Below are 24,905 nucleotides of genomic sequence, written 5' to 3' on the forward strand. Positions count from 1 at the left end.
TTTATAGTGTTTCTCCCTCCGAGACAACTTCTCGTCTAACTCCTTTCTTTCCCTAGGAAAGGTACTTTCAAAGTAATCCTTCTGCAAACCAGCTGGGTTCAATTTAGATTTTGGTATGGAAGTGTTCCATACATGGCTTACCTGATATGACCATATACGGTAGCTTACATAATATACTGATACGCTATTGGCTATCAGTGCTTCAGAAAGTAGCATGGATTATGTTATTTTGGAGCTCTTTTAGTAGTGGTTCACTACTACGCCATGATATCTCTGCGGTCTGAAACGACATGTCCTGGCTTCATGAAATGATTAAGTATCCTCCAGATGTGGAGTTAACACTGATTAAAAAGTCAGTTCTCAAGGGAACTGGTGTCTTTTCCTGAAGGATAAGTGAGAGGACTTTTATTATTTTCCGTTTTTTTCACCCAAGCACATTTTCTTCTGGATAGGTCACACGCTCCTAATATGGTCACAACACTCCACTCCAGAATGTGTAATGCTTTCCCAGATTTCTTTATTATCTTTATTTCTTCTTTTCCTATACCTATATGTTTAAATATCACCGCGTTCTGTATACCATCTCGTCTTTATCATTGCTAAATGTCAGTCAGATTGTTTATTTTGATTTAAGATGACATTATGTATTGATGGGCTACAACTTTTTATTTTACTGCAGTAGACTGACTTACACTGTGTTGGAGCAGTGGGATGTTAATGGCAAGACAATTAATTTATTTTGTGAACATTAGAACTCGTCTGGTCCAATTGTGTAGCAAAAAATACATCCCCATCCGACCATCCGTCTCCTCAAAGTCACCTTCTGAAACAGCATCCCGCATCAATTACAGTTTTCAATTTGCAGTTGTAAGAAGAAAGCTGGAGCCTAAATCCCAGTTCGAAATATTTACTTTAGTTTTAGAATGAGTCATCTTGATACAATTTCTCGCCGTCCTCTTGACCAAAGAAGGAGGGCAGTGAACATGAATAAAAAAACAGATCCGATGGTGGGGTTGCGTAATGTATTGTATCTTCTTTTTTTTTTTTAAACAACTTAACGTTGGAATGGCGCCCACCCGAAGCGGACCGAAAAAAACACGCCAAAACAAATGAGAGATTTCCGTTTTATTTACACGCAGTACATCAGTGCTATGTGGTTGTTTATAAGATCAGCACACAGACGCTTCTGAGCGTGACTGTAGAGTTTTTATTTTTTTCCCTACTTTGCTCCTCCTGTCTTTAAAGCGGGCTGCTTATACCTCTTGCTCCAAGTCGTTGAAGGTTGAAGGCTACTGTTCGTCTGCATTTACAAAGGTGAGTTTTACATCACTTAACAGAGTACTTATATTTTTTACATTCAGTTTAAACAAAGTAAAGTGAAGTACACTTTTTCCCATATTTGTAAATAATGAAATGCCTTTTATTTATGAGGGTTACATCGCGTAGCGTAGCCTATCTCAGTTGTTGCCTTAGAAAATAGTTTACTTGTCATAAAGTAGCTTACTTTGTAAAAGATGAATTCCATTTTTTGCATGTTTCAGGAAATTATTAAATGTGTTATATATAACATATTAATATTCTTTTTTATTCTTTCTTAATAGTTACCTATTATTGTCATAGTCATCAAAGAGAATGGAGAAATAGGATTTTTTGCATCCTTAACATAGGTCAGACAAAACCAACCTGCAATAGCTCGCTCTCTCTCTCTCTCTCTCTCTCTCTCTCTCTCTCTCTCTCTCTCTCTCTCTCTCTCTCTCTCTCTCTCTCTCTCTCTCTCTCTCTCTCTCTCTCTCTCTCTCTCTCTCTCCTCTTTCATGTTGGACAGCTGCCAAACCAAGTACATGATGTCATCAAAGATTTTCTCTTTTATGGTTCCTGTATGACATCAGCTATTGCGCAGGAGGGTAAAACACATTAAAAAAAGCTTGAAATGCCCTTATAATTACATTCAGACTTTTCTTCTTTGTCTGCAGATTTTTTTATACTATAAATAAGAATTTATGTACTCATACATCTGGAACACATATTTTTAGATTTGAATGCACTTCATTGTGTTTTATGTAATGTGTTGTTAAGTTGAAAGGGCACAACACTCATATTTTTAATATTAATGTCGACATTTACTTGATGACAGGATTTTTTGTTATCTTGAACCAGACAACAAGTTGGCGTATACCAACTTTTTGTTTACGTTTGTCTAAACCCTAAGCCTTGCTAGTGCTTAAGACATATTTTTTAAGCTTCATTTTTCATTTAAAATAGGGTTCACTTTAAGTGCGACTGGTAGAGAGAAAGTTAAGGTTAGGGATGGATCTAAATACAGGGAGGTGGAGGGATGTCACACACAGCGGACACAAAGTATTAAGCTAATCTGAAGCATGCACTCCTCTCAGAGAAGTTCTCATCCACAGTTTTTTTTAAACAGTTGCATTCAGTTTCCAATATTTAGCTCTAAAAAAATACAAAGAACAGTTTCACGAATGGTTTGAGCGAGTTGATGTGTATTGGGGTTAGAGCGAAAAAAGAAATGCAAATCCGATAGCTCGAAAAAACTCAACAAATCCGATCACCAAACGATGAACATTATTGAATAATCAGTAGAGAGCTAATCAAATATATATATAAAAAAAAAACATCAAGTGTGGATGAAAGTTGTACCTGTAATACTGCTAATATAAAGCCTGACATCGACCAAAATAACTATGGACGCAATTGGATAAACCTACAACCAAGCATAGCAATGAACATTATGTGATGTAGAGCCATAGAGCCGTAGAGCCGTAGTCAGTTGGTAAATCAAACATTTACTGTATCCTGTTTGTTTAATACTTTCAACCGACTGTTCCACTTCAGTGGCATCCATCTTGGTTTTTTGACGGAAGTGCTGGAGGTTGGCCAGACGCATCTGCCAGAGCAAATAAAAACACGAGCTCGGTGATGCGTCTGGTTCCCAGGCTTACTAAAATGATTCATCGATGCAGATAGACATTATGCTACTTTGGTATTTCACATCAACACAACAATGAAATATTTCTACGATGGAAATATGTATGACTCCTGATAAAAAGTAGCAGTAGACAGACTTAATAGTATTTTAATAGAGACTCTTGAGTCATAAAATACCAGCCTGTGTGTGTGTGTGTGTGTGTGTGTCTCCGTGGAGGTGTGAGGGAAAATAAGACATCACCCCTGCATCAACCCCCCCTCACCTCTTTAAATGAGACCCTGCTGCTCATTAGTGGAACACATTGACCTAGCTGATGTGCGCACAACGGCCGGGAGCCTTTTCTTCCTCTTGATAAAATGTTATTGTGTTCGAAGTTGGCCCTCCTGGCCCTTTGTTCAGCCAGAAATCACACGTCTCAGAGCCCTGCGTGCGTGTGTGTCTGTGTTTGGCGTTTTGTCCTACGCACTGCTTGTTAGTGCTTTCGTAGCCAGCCTTGTGTGTATCCGAGCATTTCTCTGTCTGTGTGTTGGTGATTTATTGTGTGCGTATAATATGTATGGCTCTATCTGTTGTGGAGTAACAGTTGCCAGTGGTAGCGTTTATCTTCCTGACTTTGATTGACTGACTCTCGCACATTTCTTTCTTTCTGTCTCTCTCTCTCTCTCTTTCTCTTTTTTCTTTCTCTCTCTCTCTCTTTCTCACTCTCATCTTTCTTTCTCTCATCGCTCTCTCTCTCTCTCTCTCTCTCTCTCTCTCTCTCTCTCTCTCTCTCTCTCTCTCTCTCTCTCTCTCTCTCTCTCTCTCTCTCTCTCTCTCTCTCTCTCTCTCTCTCTCTCTCTCTCTCTCTCTCTCTCTCTCTCACGCTTACTCGCTCGCTCGCTCGCTCACTCACTCACTCACTCACTCACTCACTCACTCACTCACTCACTCACTCACTCACTCACTCACTCCCTCCCTCCCTCCCTCCCTCTTCTCGCTCTGTGGGCCAGCCAGGAATGGAGGGTGACTCAATACGAAACACTGTTCTGGGCCAGCATTCACATTGAGGAATGAGGTTGCAGGTACATTAGGCTCGCTCGTCTTGTCTGTGTAATCTTGTGTAAACTCCTACGATGAATGGTGGGGTAGAGTGGGAGGAGATGTGTGTTTATTCCTGCTCCACTTGGGAGAACTTATATTCAATGTAATGGAATAGCTCTCTCAACCTCTGTCTCTAAAGGGTCCCTTTCCAGCAAACTGGTCATTAAATAAATGGTCCATTACAGGAAGGGAGAGAAAAACAACCTGTGGCACCCACAATGGGCCTTATTTACCTTGCAGCCATCTTGGTTTCTACGCGCTAGCTGAATTCTGTGTTCAGACTCTCCACCGAGCTAGCGTTTAGAATCAAAATGGAACCAATGGCAGCGAGGGGATTAAGCGCCATCGTGAAATGATTGAGAGAAGTGAAGAGAATGCATCATAGATTATTCATACTAAATTGCTTATAATAAAGTAGATGTCTGCTATCACTTAATTAATTATTTAAGCTTCAAAATTACATAGAATATATATATAATTTATTTATTTAAAAGGGACAGTGTGCATTAATCAAACATGGCCATTGAATCGGACATATAAATGCACCAGATTTAGTAAAAAAACAATTTTTCATCTGTATTCCCTGGCAGGGTGATCTTAGAACATACAAAAGCATAAAAGCAACACAACATAGAGTTAGACAGATGATTGACATCGACATTATATGGACAAAAAAGATAAAATTGGTAAACGTGGAGCTCTTAAGCAGTTAGTAAGCTCACAATCACAGACAAGAGGGAGGTTAGTATAGCATTACCACACTCAAGGGAACACATTACCTATGGTCCAGTATCCATTGCTTTATGGATTTAGGGAAATAGTTTATAGATTTGATTATTCCTAAATTCAATTGGTATGGAGTTCCAAGTGTGTGCTGCTCGATAAGAGAAAGCTGACTAAGCAAAATGTTCTTCTGTATGGTATTTTGCAGTCCCCACTAGCAGAAGATTTTGTTGTTTTGTAAAAAACCGAAAAAAGAAAAAAATTATAGCTGATATAGCACTGATAATTCTTTATTATGAGATGCTATGGTACTTCAATAATAATAACACAATGTATATAATAATACAACTTAAAACATTAAATATTAAATAAATAAAGGTAATTCTTTCCTGGAAACATGTTATTTATGGCATATCATGTGTAGCTAATGATGTCGTGAGCAATTTCCATTTGCGGAAAAGCAGGGATTAGGAAACAGTTGGTAGGCAGGGGGGCAGTGGTGGTGGACCCGCGGGGGTGTCTGGAGGTCTGGCCGCAGATTCAGTACCTCGCTGGTACTGACTATTGTTGCTCGATCATGTGATAAAGCCACTGCCCAGATTAAATGCACAAACAACACACACACACACACACACACACACACACATACACACACTTGAACAACCACATTCTCTCTATCTCTGTCTCTTTCACACCCACACACATGTGTGTGAATGTTGCACATCCAGCCACACAAATTCACACCACATCATCTTCAGTCAAATCACACTCCAGAACATGTTTTGCTACCATCTTTCTCCTAAGCACATAAGTGCCGCTGGACAGATAAAAAACAAGGCAGGCCCGAGCCAGCTTCGGAATAAACAGCCCTACGAGTGTTGATGGCAGACAACCACCACCAACAGAATTATTGGGAACAAGCAAGCAGGAGGCACTGTCAGATGCGCAGATGAAGTGAAGATAGATGGATTAGGGAAGGTCTGAATTATTGTTGTTTGTGTCTGCAAGCGTCTCTATGATGTCAGTTGACTCCTGTAGCTGGATGTAATGCAGGATAAATATAAACTTCCATTAAGCATGTCCTGCTATGCTTAATGGACCACATATTATCTGTAATTACACCCAGATGCCCCTAAATGATGAAGCGCTTGGACACAGACACACACTCTCACACAAGCTTTTTTTTGTGTTGAAATACGAGGGTCAGTGTTGCCAGAATCATTATCAATGATTAAGTCCGTCAATCTGCATCGGCCTAAGGGAGACAGACAGACAGACAGGCGACGACGAACAGCAACACGGACACATAGATCTATTATAACTTCCTAAAGGACAACTTTGATGACTTCAGCATCATCCCGCTGATTCATACGTTCCTATGTCTCTCCTTAGCGGGTAGTATTACGTACATCTGTCGATGTCTTTTCTTTGAGACGTGATGTCAAAGGACCCACCGTGTCTTTTAAAAAGCCCTACACCTTTGGTTGAAAGGTCACTCAGTAGCAGTATCAAGTGCACCGTGGCCTCTTCTTGTTTATTTATTAGCGTCATGATCACATAGCCCAGGAATCCCCAATCCCCAATCCCCAATCGCCTACTTGATCCATCCCCTCTGAATAATGGCATTAACCCAATACCTCTGTTGCATGTCCTAAAAAGGACCTTGTCGGCTCTGGACGTCAGGTGGGGGCCGGGCTGGTGTTGGGGGTCCTGGGTGTGTCAGTGTAAGGGTGAGGGTCACACCAGGGTATATAGTACACACCCACTACAGTATGGGCACCATGGGTCTCCCTTGGATGCTACTGCTACTGCCGGCCTCTTTGGGTTTCTAGTTCCATCTTCTCTGTTAGCTGGAGGAACACTACCCAAACACAAACATGTCTTTCAGGCACACAGGTAAGGCAAGATCTGTTGTGTGTTCATTTACTATGAAGCATTCAGTTATTGGGCGGATACATTTGTCGAAATATGGCTTAGAGTGAATCTTTTATACTATTGCAGATTTATAATATAAAAGACCATGCTTATTAATTCCTACACTTCGGTGCGGACAATGGGGTTAAAACCTAGATCTGCTCAGCAATCAAACACCCTGCCTATAATATATACATTACAGACGTGATGTAGTGATAGTAATTCTGTGTTATCGGTTATATACATTTAGGATATTTACTCTCAAGATACATGTTTCGCAAAGCTGTTTGAGTTGGAGTTCTATTGGTTGTTTAGGATGGTAGGAATCACTAGCCTGGTTTCCAGACCTCATGATGTGACTTAGGTTCAGAGAGGTGGTACGGCAGCCGTCTGCTAGCTCCGGGTGATTATAGACTACAGGGAAATAATTGAATTTATTGGACAATTATGTGTGGGATGCTGAAGGGCATAGCCGAGCAGGGAGGGGAGTTACAGAGCAGGAAGGAGAGACGGACGGTTTCCAAATCCGACTCATTATAGGGAAATCGGGTTCCTGTTGGATTTCTTCAGTTTATATGCATTTAGAGATGAAACGTTGATCATATATGGGGTAGTATGTAATAAGTATGTAATAAATGATTTAACTGAATAAGATCAAATAAAAAAAAGTGTTTCTTAAACCAACATCTATGGTTTGTAATAAGTGAAGTGATGTTGTGTTGGCCGGGTGTTGCCATCTCTGTTCTTGTCCCCAGTTCACTCTCTACAGTCTAACTTTAGCACCACTATGCATGAATCATCATTTAAAGTGGTCCGACTCTGACCTTTCTCATTAAAGTCCTTTGTTCCCCAGCGGCTGCAATGGTATACCCCAATCCACCCCGATTTAGGAGCCTGGAACATACCACGGCTGTTATAGAGGGGACAGCTGTCGGGCTGTTTGTGAAAGGAGATTAAGGTCTTGGTCATAGATGAGTCGTGTCTGGAGCCCCAGTGTCTGAACAGTCCCAGAAGTACCCACCCAGTTTGTTTCTCTGAAAGGTCAACTAGATTTATAAAGGACAGCTTGAACACCAGATCCATGTATTCTGCTTTGAGTGAGGTTATCATGTTCAGTATTGCTATCATGAAGGTGGTGTGTGTGTGTATGTGTTGATAAGGCTTTACCATTTATATTTTTATCGGCCTGTATTTGTGTGTGTGTGTGTGTGTGTGTGTGTGTGTGTGTGTGTGTGTGTGTGTGTGTGTGTGATGGGGGGGGGGGGGGGGGGGGGTGTTGTTGATGTGTGTTGACAGTTTTACCTTTGGCTACAATTCCATATTGTGTGTGTGTGTGTGTGTGTGTGTGTGTGTGTGATTGTGTGTGTGAAAGAGAGAGAGCGGAAGGCAGCACAAGCCAAACTTATATCCTCTAGCACAGCTGCAGATAGTCCATCCCTCCCTCCCCATCACTCCATCCCTCGACCCAGGCTACATCTATCCAACCCTGGCGATGACACACACACACACACACACACACACACACACACACACACACACACACACACACACACACACACACACGTCCTGGGTCTCAGAGTGCATACCTCAGCCCTGGAGCCCTCAACCCTCTCTCTCTGTCTAACACGGCTGTTTACCACATCCCACTCAAATAGTTCCAATTCCCTGGTATAAATATTTGCCCCCCCCCCCCCCCCCCGTGTTCCTATGGTAACCAGCAGGACTAAATGGCATGGCGACTGGGGCCGTATCCCACCCTGGCCTTCTGATTGTGTTGGGCCGGATTGACACACTTTGACCTTAACAATAGTATCTGATGAGAGAGTCTCCCGCTGTATTGCAACACATACGCGCACACGCATCTATGCAGGGAATGTGTACACACCAGAGATGGAAACTAACTTTTTTGCCCACCAGCCACTGTGGCAGATATTTAAAAAAATCTACCAGCCACTCATCTTTTTTACCAGCCACTTTTTATACGCTATATATTTTTTTAATATATGTGTACATTTTAAACAATATAATAGTAACAATAGATAAGAAAAGTGTTTGTCATACACATCTTTTTTTCCATCAGAAGTGATTTTTACTGTAAGTAGGTTCTACCAAGGAGCAGATTTGAAAACGTTACTCTTACCACATATGATAAACAATACACAGGTATCTGCCATGTTAAGTCATGTTTATTTCAAAGGTGTTATGATGACAAGTTTGGGGGTAATTCATCGATACAAAGTATTTTCATAAAAAACAAATGTTTATTCTTAACAATAAAACAACATGCATGGCTACACCATCATAACATGTTATTTACATGTGACTGCATACAAATGTGTCCTGGTAACTAACGTATGATAGTAAGCATTATTGGCCCTGAACACTAATATTTAAAAAAAAAGAATTCGAACACCACTACAAAATGGCGAGCACCCTATATAGTGCACTATATCCGTGATAGTGAACGATTTCGAACACAGCTATGGTCTCACGCCGAATGCGTGAGACTTGAGAGCCCTGTTACCGATATATTATCCCGGATGTTGACAGTCCCAGTTCAGCAAAAGGGGCGTAGAAGAAGAAGGGGGCCGGATGTTGATCCACCCGCTGACACACATGTGCGCACACACACACATGCGTGCACACACACACACACACACACACACACACACACACACACACACACACACACACACACACACACACACACACACACACACACACACACACACACACACAATCACACACAGAAACACACACACACACACAGAAACACACACACAGCGTAGATTTGAGATGAAGATGTGAGATGTGAGATGAATAATTCTGCGGCGTGCTTAGGGTCCCCTGGTCTCAATAGTCATTCTAATGACCCCCCCACACCCCCGCCGGCTGCCTTAGCGGCGTGATGGGAATGCAGGGAATGTCGCTAGCACTCCTCTGTTTACATCTTTTTGGACACTAATAGCAAATAACATTGCCTTGCTGAAATGTGGACAGGCAAAGGGTGGATCGTGGTGGTGATGAGGGGACTGGTGTGTGGGATCGTGTGTGTGTGTGTGTGTGTGTGTGTGTGGGGGGGGGGGGGGGGGGAGTCACACTTGTTTGTGTGTGTAGAAGCAAGAGGGCAGGGGGGGCAGACCTTCTAAAAATATGACATCAACTTTGCAATTTGGAACACGATAACACAGCCGGCCTGCTTAACAGAATCCCGACAACACATTGTGATGGCAGAGACTACTCACACACACACACACACACACGCACAGATTAAAGTACTCTCACACACACACACACACACACACACACACACACACACGCACGCACACACACGCACACACACACACACACACACACACACACACACACATACATTAAGGCACTCTATCACACACACACACACACCCTTTCTCTCTCACACAAACACACACCCGTCTCTCTCTCTCTCTCTCTCTCTCTCTCTCACGCACACACACACACACGCACGCACGCACACACCTCACTTGGCTGGTATACTGGAGGCCAGCAGTGACCTTCTGGTAATAACAATAACGGGATATCTTTCACTCTCCTGTCCATTATCCAATTTTATGTATGGGTATATTGTGTATATTGTGTTTATATTGCCTACAGACACAAACAACAACCACTATTATACTGTGGTTGTATAATTGTATCACACCCCGGGAAAACAATTATAATAAAAAAATATTGTATTGTATTAAGGGGAATGATGCCCCCTGCTGGTGTTTAATAGTTATGTGCTTTACTGTATTTCTTCTAGGAACCCCCAGGAGCTATCTCTCCTCCACCATGACCGAACGATTTGACTGCTTCTACTGCCGTGACAACCTGCACGGCAAGAAGTACGTGCAGAAGGACGAGAAGCACGTGTGCACCAAGTGCTTTGACAAGATCTGCGCCAACACGTGCGTGGAATGCCGACGCCCTATCGGGGCCGACGCTAAGGTGAAGTACACTAAAGTGTAACAAAACAAAATAAATAAAAAAAGTGATCTGAGAGAAAAGTAGAATGACGACAAAAAACATATTTTTTTTAGTTTATAGACACTGGCAAAAATGTTGGGCAGATGTTGCTCTGGCGGCCCGCTGATTCCTCCCACCGCGGAGTGAGGCCCACATAGTTACACGGATGAGAGTGTTCAATTACTGCTAATAAAGTTACGCATCCCCAACTCCATGGACTCTTCCGCATGACGTCCCAACGCACATGAACGCTTCTGTAATAGGCTACCCGGCTGATAGTTTGGATAGATCCCCAGGAGTGAACTGTGCCAACATAATTAATCAGTTCTTATATGAAGACTAAACAAGTAACAGGTTCCTCACCCCTTTCTTCGCTCTGTTTATCCAGGAGCTCACCCACAAGAACCGCTACTGGCACGAGGACTGCTTCCGCTGCGCCAAGTGCTACGCCCCGCTGGCCAGCGAGCCCTTCAACGCTCGGGACGACGGCAAGATCATGTGCGGCAAGTGCGGCTCCCGCGAGGATGGCAACCGTTGCCAGGGTTGCTACAAGGTGGTCCTGCCAGGTGGGTTTAGGTTTTGGTCCAACATTGCACAAAACCGTAACACATCCCTGCCGATTTGATTAGTTTCTGTCACTTCTTTGCAATCATCACTTTATTTAACAGTTTATTTCCGGGTGGTTTATAAACCCAAACCCCACGTCATGTTAAAATGCATCTCAGGAAGGGAAGAATCCAGTGGGCCTGTAGCAGGGCGTCAGGGTCACGGTTTACCTCCTCCTATTGCTGGGCTCTTGTTCAGTCGTTCCCACTATATCAGCCTCGGCTTGTTGGGCTGTGTTTCAGGATCCCAGAACGTGGAGTACAAGAAGAAGGTATGGCATGAGGACTGCTTCAAGTGCTTCGAGTGCAAGCTGCCCATCCGCGCGCAGAGCTTCTTGAACAAGGGCGACGACATCTACTGCGCCCCCTGCCACGACAAGAAGTTCTCCAAGAAATGCTTCCATTGCAAGCAGGTAGGCTGTGTTCCTCTTGTGATTATCATCGGTTTCATACAGACTGACCCAGAATGAAATGGACACACTCACAGGTTCACGGTCAATGGATGTGGGCCTCTGATTTGGATAAGGATGGCTTGTGAGAGGCTAAGGATTAATCTAAGGGAACGAGTCTAACTCAAGAGTCACTCTTCCCGGGGTTTAGTTGGGAGTGCAACATGGGACACCAAGCCCCACACAAATCAACAGTGTTCGTACACTGTTTGAACTAACCAATTACCTGTGTCTCCCTCTGTGCGTCAGCCAATCACCACTGGGGGCATCAGCTACCAGGACCAGCCCTGGCACTCCGAATGCTTTGTGTGCCGTACCTGCCGCAAGCCCCTGGCCGGGGCGCGCTTCACCGCCCACGAGGACGGCATCTTCTGCGTGGACTGCTACAAGACCGACGTGGCCAAGAAGTGCCACGGCTGCAAGAACCCCATCACAGGCGAGCACTGCTAACACACACACACACACACACACACACACACACACGCACACACTATTTCAATAATTCGATCTAGAATGTACGCCAGAGAATAAACTCTAAAAACTGAATTAGGTGCTGTATTCCGAGGCAAGGCATGTTTAATCAGATAACACCCTTCTTACGCAAAGGACTTTCCGATTGCCTTTACATAGGCAGGATTATTCTCTTCTGTACATTCACTCCCCGCACACTGAGGTCATCTGACCTTGGTATTTTGATCTGTAAACGCCATTAAATATCTGGCAATTCCCTTATTACTTGCAAAAGACCCATTTGATGTCCGCCCAACTCTAATGAGCTTAACATTCACTACTTTCATTTCAAGAAGCCTGATTTTTCGACTGTAACATCACTGACTGTAATTATTCTGCTGCAGTGAGGTCCAATCTGAAACCAATTAAAATGTGTCCAGTGGCAACGCAAATTGAAACCGCATTCATTTCTGAACACACAATCCACACAGACTGCTCTGTTGCGTTTGTGCTGGCGAGTGACAGATGTCCCTGTGTGTGTCCTGTTCCGTGTGGTGCTGCAGGGTTTGGCCATGGCACCAACGTGGTGAACTACGAAGGCTTCTCCTGGCACGAGTACTGCTTCAACTGCAAGAAGTGCTGCCTCAGCATGGCCAACAAGCGCTTCGTGCTCAACGGAGAACATATCTACTGCCCCGACTGCGCTAAGAAGCTGTGAGCGGCAGGAAAAGGAAACGCTCCACTGAGGTCCAGAGGAAAGATCAGTCAAGGGAAAGTGTGTTCAAGTGGAAGTACAGCTTTTCCTAGAAATTATTTTCAATGCTATTGCAATTTTAACGTTAAAAATGCTTGTATACGTCTTTTCCACGGTAATTGGTGATAACATCCACGCTGTATGACATTGGGAAGGGATCATGTGAAGGCTTCCTTTTAAGATTGCATGAACCGTTAGTAAGTATGTCTTTGGGTTAAAGGGGTGATATTATGCCACAAGATGCGAGTGTGATTAGCCATTACAAGCCGTTTGAATATCGGCCATTTCCAGATTTTCAAATGGCTAATCACACTCGCACCTGTTGGCATGTCACCCCTTTAACTAATGACCAACAGTGAATGTTTCAAGGCTATATATTAGCAAGTGTTCTTTGGCGAGCCTGTGAACTATATTAATACAAGCTTTTTTTCTCCTGTTGCCTTACAAAGAAAAGCCCTTTTCAATGGCTCCTGGAATCATTGAAAGAGAAGATTTTGCTTTCTTAGCGTTAACTGCTGCTAATCCATACAAGCTTTGATATACATATTCCAAACAACTTTAGATGCTTTGAGAACCTTATAAGCTAAGCATTTACTAAGATGATCAAAAAAGGCATTGTGAGTTTAACTGACTACGCCTGTGCTTTAATAATGAATAAATACAAGGATGTTAATTTCCCCCTGGTGTAATTTAATGAGTGCAAAAGACACAAGAAAAGTAGTTTTGCAAAAGTTTATTTTTTTTAAACAGTTTGTATAATTTCAGTACACTTAAGATGTATTTACAAATATAATTTTTGGACAGGGCTTTATTAGGTTTGAACAAAAACCCTCTATTCAGAGCGAACGAGAGAATGAGGGAGAAACAAATATTCAATTCACACTGTCGCCCTAGTTGGGTCGACTGATTGTCGTGGCCGAGGTATGGATGCGACAAATTCGTATTATTTATGTAATTCTATCAAAATAAAAGTCTTAACCTAAGGCACCGTTCTACTCTAGCGCTAGACCGTGTTGTCGATAAAGAGCGGTTCAACTCCACCAGCGACGCTTTTTATCCCTCAGCCTGCAGAAATGTAACCGGTATTAAACATTAAAATAAAAAAAATTATCAGAGCGTGAAATCTAGGAGTCCCTTCGAGCAGCAAGCAGCAATTGTCCCCTACACGTTTGCGTTCTGTATGCCTAGTTGTGCCTACGATATAGAAAAGGACTCAACATGCCAAAGGGCTTCACTGTGAGGGTAAGGGAGTGGGTAATTCTAAGTTAAGAAAAAAAATGAAATAGTCAACCAAGTATGTGGACAGTGACTGTACAAGCCAATTCCATCACAACCAATTTTATTCTGCAGTAGTACAACTGCCTCACAAACCAGTAATTCATAAAAAAAAGCCTCATACACAGCGTGTTAATTTTGAAAAAGTTAAAATTTAACATTTTCGTTGAAACCTTTGGGATAAATAATGGATGAATGCTAAACCTGTGTTGCGCTCAGAAACATGTGGAATGATTAAGGGCGGCTTATTGAGTGCGTTACATTCTTTATGCTTGTTATTTAAAGCGTATCTCTATGCTATATGGTCTAGCCAGTAGATATATATTTACAAAGTGAGTGGAGTTAACCAGACACACTTGAAGGTCCAAAAACTAGGGAGGCGAAAAAAAAGGTCCATAAAAAAATAACGCATATTTGGAAATGTCAAGCGTTACGAACTTCAAGCTTTCAACACGTTTGTGTGCATCAAGAAAAAAAGATAATGCTGGACATGACTGACCAAACTCTAAATTCTTTCCCGTCCCAATGGTGTTTAACAATGGTCAACGTGCACTGTTGCACACTTCCAAAAGTGCATTGGTGGGAGTCCACGTCAACAAGCCTGCGTTATCAATCCAACAGTAATCCACATCCTGTCACATAATGGGAGACCAGAGTAAGCCGACATAGAAAGCAGTGAAGGTGCTCTTTTGTACACCTTCATCCAACCACTGCGGACCAAGCCAGTGATTCTGGATCAGAGATTTAGGACCAAAATGCCATCGAAATTAAACATTCCCTGGAACACAGAAGACCCCCTGTAACTCCCTGCCACGGTTTTAGTCTAGAGATGAGCGCAGTGTAAAGTCTGAGGGGATGGGGTGGGTTGGGGTGGGGGGGGACACACGCACTGTGCCCAAAGGCAAGGCAGCGCTCTACTCACAACCCAAGCCCTTAGCTCAAGTACAGTAACAGACACACCAGACGACAACACCCTTTCCTTAACATGGCTTCAGTTGGCCTAATACTGATTATATACAAAAATAACACTTAAATACATACATAGAAATATGTAGAAATATATTTCATATACAAACAGCCAAATTATATATATATATAAATTAGAATCATGTTTTTTTTTTTGCCAAGAGACGCTTGCTTTGCGTGTATTTTGTAGAGAATCTTTAGTTATTAAGGTTATTGGGATAGCACACACACAACAGTCAAAGGACCCACACAGATAACAGTATAGACCATAGGACTCCATTGCAGCATGTTTAAAAACTTGTCGGCCCTTAAGTGAATTTACTTCTGCAGCATTAGCCCTGAGCAACTTCGGGGATGTGAGACAGAAGCCACACCACTGTGGAGTACTGAACACACACACACACACACTCACACACACACACACACACACACACACACACACCTTAAGTGGAACAGGTGCAATCATTTCAGATTGGACCATGGTCTACGACAGCTTTCACTGGATTCTATTCTAATGCGAGTATCTATAAACAATGAGTCTATGTACACATGTAAATTAAGCGAAACACAAGTCAAGTTACGAACGCCTAAAGTCAGTTCCAATGAACGGAAAAACACAACGGACGACAGCGGAAACTTCTATGAACATTGAGTTCACGGCACTGAGCCCATTGATTCCCAGAGGCCCCCAGGGAACTATGGTCAAAGGTGTTGGTTGTGACGGGCCCCTGGGGGTCTAGGGTGAAGGGTGTTGTAGGGAGCACTTGTGCTCACCTTAATCTAAAAAAAACGTCTGGTGAAAGGAGAAAAGATAGGTGGGAGATATTGGGAGGGAAAGACAGTACAGGAGAATCGATCCTTCCAGGAAGCTGTATCCAAAGTGTGTGAACACCAGCCTTGTAGACACACCTTTTTCCTCTTCTGAATATGCTTTATCATGTGTATGAATCATAAGCAACTTGGGTTGTTAACTCACCCAGAAAGTACATTGCAATACCTATAAGGCCATGTTGCGGGGATGTTGAAATTTAATTTTGCATTACTGATAAAACTATTACTTTCAGGAGAATGACCACATATAAATGTTCCTTTCATGAAATCACAATTCCACTCCCCTTTACATCCACCCAGGTGTGCGTTCATTCTGGAATAATCTCAAGAGAGAGAGAGAGCGAGCGAGCGAGCAAGACAAGGGGGGGGAGGGGAAACGACATATGATGAACAGCAATGGACATCAAAAGAGAAAAGGACTTATAAATTACAACACCTCACCACTGGCAAAGTGAAAACCATAAAAAACATTTAGAAATATAAACCAAACCAGAGAAAACTAAACCACGCACGTAGAAGTTTGAGGGGACAAAGAATGACCTGATGGGAGAGTACACCATTTCTTCTGAAACGGTATGATCTTATTTTTTCTTTGTGGTTCTGGAGGTACGGTTTCTCCGCCATCTTGCGGTCCTACGTTGGTTGGCTGAGAGGGTCCGGGTGAGAACAGAAGGTCCAATAGGAGGGGCAGTTGAACGGAGGGGGAGGGGCTAATGGAGGAGTGTTTGGAAGAGCTCGGCCGGATGGGACGTCTGGGAGTGCAATAGTACGAGGCAGAGGGCGGAGCCAGGGGCATCAAACCTCTGCAGAGATGAGAATACAGAGATGCGAGTTAATATATACTTATATTGAATTGACAGAGATTCAAATACACACATTGACCCTGGTTCCAGTGAGGATGTAGCAAAATAACTAAACAAACATTTAAAAAATTTAAACAAAAGATTTCCCTCTCAAATCCAATCGTCATGAATAAAAAGGAAAAGAATAACACAAACCTCATTATGAAAAATACATAGTTTGATTTTATCAGGCAGAACGTACCACATACGTGCAAATTCTACACATGGAGGGCTTATGGAGAGGGTACCACTATTAAAAACCATACCTACTATAACTAAACTTAAACACTCCCACCCCCATCCTTCTTGGGGCTTACCTGCCAGGGCTTCCAGGGGCTGGGGGGAGGAATGCATGCTCTTGACCCCGGGGGCCCCGTTGTCCTCGAAGCCCCCGCGGGGGGGCCCGTCGGAGGCCCCGTCACAGTCGATCAGGCCCTGGTTGCGGTCCTCGGACTGCAGCAGGGGCCGGCTCTTGGAGTGCACGTTGAGGTCGATGAGCTCCTCGAAGCTCCAGGGGCCCGGCTTGCCGTTGACCCCCGGCACCAGGCCCGCCTTGGAGGCATCCTCCTCGTTCAGGAACTCCGAGCCCTCCACCAGCCGGCTCTTGGGAATGGGGCTGGAGGGTGAGAGGGAGAGGGGCATAGGTCGTAAGAGGCTGGACTTCTACTGACATTCATTTATTTCTGCTGGTAAGAAGTGGGGGAGAGGAAGTTCATAGAAATATATACATCTTTGGTTTGGATCGCAATATGCATATACAATAAAGTCCCACAAGCAGTGGTTAGCCGGGTGTGTGACTGCGTGGGTGCGTGCCGTACCTGACGGCCTGGGTCCCGTCTGTGCTCATGTCATTGTTGTTCTCCTTGTCGTCGGTGTCCGACTGGCCGTTGACGCTGCCCACGGGCGTCTGCCTCTCGCTGGCCGGCTCACCGCCGGCCACGCAGCACTCCTCTTCCTTAGCAGCGTCGGCCTCCCCGTCCGCATCCCCATGATGGACCATGTCGTCCTCTACGCAACAGAAAACCAGGATGGAAGAAGTCAGTGGAGGACCCCCGTGGGTGAATACATAGGTGGGCATGGGCGGACATTAGGGGTTCGAACAAATTTTGATACGCCGATATGCCGTCGCCCTTCTTCGTGCGATACGAGAATCGATACACTGACGCCAAATATCGATATAATATATATTATTTTTTTCTGAGAATTATTTTGCATTTTAATAATTTATTCATGAAGAGTTAGACAGGAAATACCGCCCCAAAAATCGATACTTTAATTAATTAAATAATTTGTCAAATTTGATTGTCAAACAATATGTAAGGGATAATAGACCCGGCGACGTTCTATACATTATCCAGCTTATTACACGGCTACTTGCCAAAACGAAAAAAAAAAACTTCACATGGTGTGTCTTTTTAAAATTCATTCGTAGTGTTGATCAGCAGAGAAATAGTCCGCCAAAGACGTTGACGTCGCTTAGCAACCGAAGACGCTGGGGTTGACAAGTTACCAAAGACGTCATTAGAGGCAAAATGTCCTTTGTTTTCCTTGACAGCGGTCAATTATACTTAGCAACGGTGAATTATCAAATATAATTCACCGCCGGATGTTGTGAAAAGCCCATGCAAGTGAACGGAGCGTTCCACGGCATTGAGAAGACCCGTGTAATAAATATCGATAATTGCGGAATCGCTTTGTTGCGATATTATCAGTATCGCGGGCCATGTATCGTGTGTCGCATTGGGAGGTACCCTGTGATCCCCGACCCTAGCAGATATATGCAGGCCGTAAGAAGGCCTAGAGAGAGAGGAGTGGAGGTCAGGCTCATGGTGAGAGAGAAGTGGAGATCTGGCTCATGGTGAGAGGTGAAAGATCTCACCCTTAGCTTCACAGTCAATGTCGTCCACGTCATCTTCACCATCGTCCTGGTCGTCTTTATCATCATCATCACCGTCTCTCTTCACAGGAGATACAAACGTCACATTGTCAAACACGCACACAATACAAACATTGTCATATTGGCACCAAACATGTCCTATTCTCTCACACACACACACACACACACACACACAGAACAGAACTCACCTTATCGCTGTCTTCACCTTTCCTTGTTCTCTTCATTATTTCCTCAATTCTCTAAAATGAAAGAATAGAATGTTTGAATGCCTAAATAAGATATTTATTGCATCACATATGCAATGAACAGAAAGTAGTGTTAGCTTTGTCTTGCCTGCTACAGTAGTCACTGAGAACATTACGATTTGTCGGAAATTAATCACTGTGATAGTGCTTGTGTGTGTGTGTGCGCGGGTTTATGGCGGTGTGTGTATGCCCGTGCGTTGACAGCTTCAGACGATACCTCAGGCAGCGAATGAGGGCGATATGGTTCATTGCGTTTAATTATGGTCATGATTTATAATTAAGTTGTCGTTTCATGTCTGTGCAAATAAATAAGACCGACATCAGCCTTGCCTCGGGTTATAGCCTAACCCATAAAACTCTGTACTGAACAAAACTTTCCAAACAAAAAGACCATCCATCCAAACCAGGTTACCACTAGGCCTGAACGATTTGGGGAAATGATCTAAATGCAATTATTTCGACCAATATTGCAATTGCAATTTTGTGTGCGATTTTTCTTTTTAAAGTTCCTTATGTTGTGTATTATTCACTAAACAAGCAATAAATCGTTCTATAGCAGGACCAACGCAACATTGGAAGCAGTCAACGTATAAATTGCTCTTTCCTTTAGGCGGGGTCTATGTGTTTAGTTGAATTGATTCATGAATTTATATTATAACATCTCAAAAATATGAATCTTACTGATCTCCAGTCAGTAATGGTAACAAATCCCCCCCTGAATTTCTTTATTATATTACTTATTATTATAATCACGGTCGGTTTGAATTGGATTAACCTAGCTCCCACTGAACGTCTTTCCTCCTGTCTACGTCACCTTCTTCCTCTCCATGCGCTCCTGCTGGTTCTGCTGCAGGACGCGCTCGCGCTCCACCCGCACCCGCTCCGCCTCCTCCAGGGCGCGGGCCTCCGCCTCCTCGCGCTCGCGCTGGAGCTCCTCCTGCCTCAGGACCTCCTCGGCCGCCAGCCTCACCCGGTCCTCCTCGGCCAGCAGCGCCTCCTCCTCGTCCCGCTGGGCCTTCTCCTCCGCCTGCCTCTTCTGCTGCTCCTCGCGCTCCAGCCGGGCCACCTCCGCCAGCCGCTGCTCCTCCTCCTTCCTCAGCCTGCGGACGGAGGAGGTGGGGGGGGTCACGTGGGGGTGGAGAGATGTGTCGGTCGCGGGAGGGAGTGTTTGGGGGAGGCGGAGGGGAAACGGTACGCAGGGGGGAAAAGTATGCGGAGGAGATCATCATTCGATAAAAGCTCGTTTTATCTCTTGAGCTAGTCCAAATCGCTTATCATAGTTTAGTTTTTCAAGGTATTACAAGGTGACATTTTATACCACCACGTGTGAGCCACTTACATGCCGTTTTGAAAAAGTGGGCGTGCCCACCTAGATGTACGCTAGATAGATCAGTCTACCAGCCTACCAGCCGGCACGGTGGACGCTAGCAAACGTTGCTTATCTATCCGTCATACATCTATTACTATGATGTCAGAAGAGGCAGATTTTCTGAACGGCTTGTAACAGCTAATCCCCATATTATACCACCTGGGGGTATAATACTGTGACATATTATACCACCTCGCATTCGACTGTGACTAATTATACCACCTGGTGGCATAATATTATACCACCTGGTGGTATAATATGTCACCTTTAAGACAAAAAGAAACACCACAAAGGTTTCGTTAACAGCATAAACACTTTTGCCCCTATTCAAGTGAACGCACAACAACAACACAATTTTCCTAAGCTCATTCTCCCCTCGGTCGGCTGATCCAGAGGAATTAAAGCACAATGAGAGCTCCGCTTTGTTAGCCGTCCAGCCACTGTACATAGCACTGGCTCCCTCCTCACCTCTCCTCCTCCTCCCTCTGTACCCGGAGCAGCTCGTCCTTCTCCTTCTGCTCCCGAGCCAGCCGGCGGTTCTCCGCCAGCATCTTGGCCGCCTCCTCTTTGGAGCTGGTCCCCACCATCGCCTTGGGGTCTTCGCCGCAGCCAAGGGAATAAGAAAAAAAAAAAAGGGAGAACCCCACCCCCCGAAAGATGCAGAGGTTAGGATCAGCAGAACAAAAGCCAACGTGGGTCAGACGACTTCCTGTCTACCGCGATGACCTCAGCGCGATCGAGAGAGCGTAGCGGCGAGCGGGTGACTGAAGTGGACGAGCCGCGGCGCATGGGAGTGACTACAGAGGAGAGGTGGAGCGCGGGGCAGGGAGGGGCGGCCTCGCCAACAGCCTGGGCGCCGGGGACTCGTGCAGGTTTCCACATGATCCCCCCCGGTCCCAGCCCAATCAAAGGGCCCTCTGTGAGGGGCCGGCGCGCGGACGCCGGCGTCGGTAAACACCAACCGGTTGCAGAACAATCAGGTGGTGTGAGTCTGTGAGTTCGGGGAATTGTGAGGATCTGGGTGGGGGAGGTGGGGGAGGTGTGGCTGAGAGGGGGGGGGGGGGGGGGGGGGGGGGAGGGGTTTCAGACTTTTGGTCACACTGCACCAGCTCTGTTGCAGTGGTCTTCGACTGCAAGTTCAACAAAAGGCTAGTCGGGGAAAAAAGGGAGACGCAACCCTGTGATTTGTGGGTTTGCCCGCTAGATGGCAGCAGGAATGCACGCGCATAAGGACACTGTACTTAGTCAAAATCCGATCGCTCCTCATAGTGGTGCGTTAGCGGTACTGCGGTGTCGCATGCGTCCGCTACAGTGTCAACATTAATCACAAACATCCTGGTTGAATATTTAATAACCCTTCCTAGGCGAGAGCCAATATCCAGACGGATGGACCAACCAACCCTCCCTGGAGCCCAGCGTGGCCATAACAAGCTCTTTGTTCAAGACGCCGTTCAAACAGCATCAATAATCCATTGGCAGGAACACAGGAAATGAAGGCAGGACTACCAATATAAGGGTGTGATCTGATATTGTATTCCATTCATACTGTTCTATGTATTATGGTTATTGTAAATATATATTAATGACTTATTTTGGTTTGCCTAAAAATGAAAAGAAAGGTGATTATATCTAATATGTAGAAGATTAAATGCAAAATATATGTTTGTATATATATGCATGTGTATTGTATCTAGTGCATTCTGTCATGCCTTGTGTACCACTGCCTCTAACAATGTGTCAGCTGCAGCTGCGTTCTGCTGTGTGCCAGAGCGTGTACACGGGCACGGCGTCTCACCGTCTTTGTCCTTGCTCTTGCTGTGGGGGGCCGGCGGGGCGGGAGAGGGGCTGGGGGAGGCGCTGGCCTGGCCCGAGTCGGGGGACGGGGGGTGCACGGGCTGACCGGGTAGAAGGTCCTTGGACTTGGAGTCCCTCTTGCGCAGGGTTTGGGGTCCCGTCGGGGTGAGAGCCGGCTTCTGGATGGGAGGGGGTTTAGAGGCGGGGGCCGCGGCGTTGGGCTGTGGTGACGGGGGGCGCTGTTTCCCCGCGCCGGGGGAAGGGGGCCGGGAGCGTGAGCCTTGCCTATGGGGGGGGGGGGGGGGGGGGAGAGAGAGAGAGAGAGAGAGACAGAGAGCGCGAGCGCGAGAGAGAGAGAGAGAGCGCGAGCGAGAGAGCGCGAGCGAGAGAGCGAGAGAGCAGTGAGTCGTTTTGTACCAGACAGCAACAGACTCCTCGCTAGTCACACAAACACATCGCTGCGTCTACAGTCCTGCAGACGGAGAGGGTAACATCAGTTCTGTGCGTGTTCTTACTTGGCTGCCGCTGGGGAGGGGGTCCTCTTGGGTGCTGGGGAGGGGGCTCTCTTGGGTGCCGGGGACGGGGTCCTCTTGGGTGCGGGAGGGGGGGCCGGGGAGGGTGACCTGTTGCGTCCCAGGGAGTTGGACGGGGACGGGGGCCGCTGGCTCATGGGCGAGGTTAACCTTCTGTCCTTCTAGGGGTCCAGAGAGGTGGGGGAGAAGACATGGAATGGGAGTTGCATGTTATTATTCCGACCTTGACGAACAGTTAGATCATGACACGTATGCCTGTTTATACATTTATTCCAATTAATTGGACAAAATCCAAATAGAGTAACGCACACATTTTCTAAGATGGAACGAGAGCATCCCTGTCTTATTGAAGGTGGTGAAATGCTACACGTATGCTCTTGTCCGTAGCTGTTGCCCGTTTCTCCACGGTAGAGATTTGACTGGGTCTTCAAAATGGCTTCAAAAGGTCTCATCGGTGAGTAATATTAGACGGATGTGGCTTTCGACTGCTTCCTCATCCATTTTTAATGCACGCGTCATGTTTGGCTCCGAGAAGCTGTCGGACGCAGCAGAGGTCAGCCAGGGTGTCCGCAGCCACTGCGTGCAGATGCATCGAAGACACAGACACAAATGTACGTTTCCTGTATGCACAAAGCCACCGTAGAAGAAGGTGGGCCTAGATGACCCGGATTTGCTCAAATTGTGATGCACTGCAAAGTCAACCGTTAAACCTTGCAGTCAACACATTGTGGTTGCTTGTTTCAGAAGGTGTATCTGCCTTGGTTTCACAGCCGGCTTAAAGAGCCATCGTTTGTTGAACAGACAAGAGGAAGAGGGGGAGGAAGTGATATGAAAAAAACTGAGCAGACATAGCCATTGTCTAATCAGATGACCGTCAACTCCCATTCCTGTCTATTCAGACTGTCAAGCTCATCTAAAGCCACTATAGGCAACAACAGAGAAACCTCAATAGAGGGATTTTCTTATGCATGCAGGAGCTTCGCCTAGAGACGTTGTCGACACAATGCAATACTGATCCAACAATAAACAAAAGATTATTATTCCATTTTGCACATAATGCCAATACTGTCACACATACCATCTTATCGGTATATGCAGTGCAAGTCAGATTGCAAGACGCAAAGAAGAATAACCCTGTTCTGATTCTGACAAGCATACTATAAATTAGCCTCGCAAAAGCATCATCAGCAAAGAAATAACATCCTAAACATAAACTTTAGGATCGATAAAAGTTAATTTCCCCAAGCACGCTATATGACTGTGTGCAGGCAGGGAATGGAAAGTGGGAGAACTGGGAAATCACCGGTCATTGACAGGTGACACCAAGGCCGGGCGTGGCTCGCTTTGCATGGGCCAATCTGTTCCATGTAGAACCGCACTACTGTGGCCGCCATTGTCTCAGCGACAGGGACAGTATCCGACTGTGTCCACAGCGGAGAAAGACTCGCTGGCTGGCTGGCTGGCTGGCTGGCTGGCTTGACCCAGAGAGGGAACAGAGACTGCCACACCTCAACCCATGCTAGGCACAATACGGCCTAGTGCTGCCATTTCAACAGCTTGCGGTGTCTTGTCTACTAAAATACAAAGCATTGAAGTTTTAAGAATGAAGAGCTGTGATTCATTATGGTAAGAGCCAAGCCCATATCCATCTATACCGTAATGAGCCTAAAAATATAGTCTCATTCCTCAGACCCACAAAGAATTTGAGAAGTAGCTGATCTATAAAGGGACATTCGTATACTGGGCAACTGAAAAATAGAGACAGAACACTTCTCTCTTATGATTGACAAGCAAGGGAAACTATTCGACAAGGCCTTCACTATACAGGCCGTTTTAAAATTATAAAACAAGGGATGGATTTTATCTGTAGCTAATTCGTGATGTACAAGTAAGGTATAAGACAGCCAGTTTTTTTGTAAATTCTATCTTGTAGCATCGTGGATGAGCCCTTTGGGCAGCTTAATGCGACAGCAATTCTAAATGCATCACACTAACAGAAACAACCCAGGGCTATCAGTCCCTCCGCTTCCTTTGCAACTGCTGACTCATGTCTACATTTTACCAGGTTCCTCCTAGTATAGCCATCTTGCTAACCCTGACCTCAACCTGTCCAGTGTGTCTGTAGAGCTAGATTGTAGCTGGTCCACGTCACGCTCCGGTATAGGACAGGTGGACACAATAGGCTTGTAGGTGGGGTGATACTAGTGGCCCTCGGAGATTATATATCCAGGTGAATGGATCCTC

The 24,905-nt window shown here is 45.1% G+C and overlaps 2 protein-coding genes across 15 annotated transcripts in view; one reads left to right on the plus strand and one right to left on the minus strand.

The window, feature by feature from the left end:
• The first annotated feature begins 1,062 nt into the window (after positions 1-1,062).
• On the plus strand, positions 1,063-13,586 carry fhl1a (four and a half LIM domains 1a). 2 transcript variants are annotated; one of them, XM_030368102.1, is made up of 6 exons: positions 1,063-1,314; positions 10,449-10,633; positions 11,040-11,217; positions 11,500-11,669; positions 11,955-12,141; positions 12,719-13,586. In XM_030368102.1, the coding sequence occupies exons 2-6, from the start codon at positions 10,478-10,480 to the stop codon at positions 12,871-12,873; spliced, it is 846 nt and encodes a 281-aa protein (XP_030223962.1). In that variant the 5' UTR covers positions 1,063-1,314; positions 10,449-10,477; the 3' UTR covers positions 12,874-13,586. The 2 variants fall into 2 exon arrangements, with proteins under 2 accessions (XP_030223962.1, XP_030223961.1); XM_030368101.1 differs by lacking the exon at positions 1,063-1,314 and adding an exon at positions 6,496-6,646.
• A 41-nt stretch (positions 13,587-13,627) lies between these two features.
• map7d3 (MAP7 domain containing 3) overlaps positions 13,628-24,905 on the minus strand; it is a 32,578-nt gene continuing 21,300 nt past the window's right edge. For all 13 annotated transcript variants that reach the window (XM_030368092.1, XM_030368096.1, XM_030368095.1 and 10 more), the window contains 9 exons: positions 22,644-22,822; positions 22,130-22,413; positions 20,803-20,932; positions 19,780-20,065; positions 18,909-18,959; positions 18,703-18,781; positions 17,642-17,831; positions 17,141-17,439; positions 13,628-16,784 (listed from right to left, as the gene is read on the minus strand). In XM_030368092.1, coding sequence (XP_030223952.1) covers positions 16,777-16,784; positions 17,141-17,439; positions 17,642-17,831; positions 18,703-18,781; positions 18,909-18,959; positions 19,780-20,065; positions 20,803-20,932; positions 22,130-22,413; positions 22,644-22,822 — 1,506 coding nt within the window. In that variant the 3' untranslated portion in view covers positions 13,628-16,776. The remainder of the gene's footprint in view (positions 16,785-17,140; positions 17,440-17,641; positions 17,832-18,702; positions 18,782-18,908; positions 18,960-19,779; positions 20,066-20,802; positions 20,933-22,129; positions 22,414-22,643; positions 22,823-24,905) is intronic.

The sequence above is a fragment of the Gadus morhua genome, chromosome 10 (genome assembly GCF_902167405.1).
Source record: "Gadus morhua chromosome 10, gadMor3.0, whole genome shotgun sequence".
NCBI classification, from domain to species: Eukaryota; Metazoa; Chordata; class Actinopteri; order Gadiformes; family Gadidae; genus Gadus; species Gadus morhua.

Coding starts and splice junctions, on each gene's coding strand:
- fhl1a (XM_030368101.1), top strand. Junction 11,218..11,499: donor CTACAAGGTGGTCCTGCCAG/GTGGGTTTAGGT, acceptor GCTGTGTTTCAG/GATCCCAGAACGTGGAGTAC. Junction 11,670..11,954: donor AATGCTTCCATTGCAAGCAG/GTAGGCTGTGTT, acceptor TCTGTGCGTCAG/CCAATCACCACTGGGGGCAT.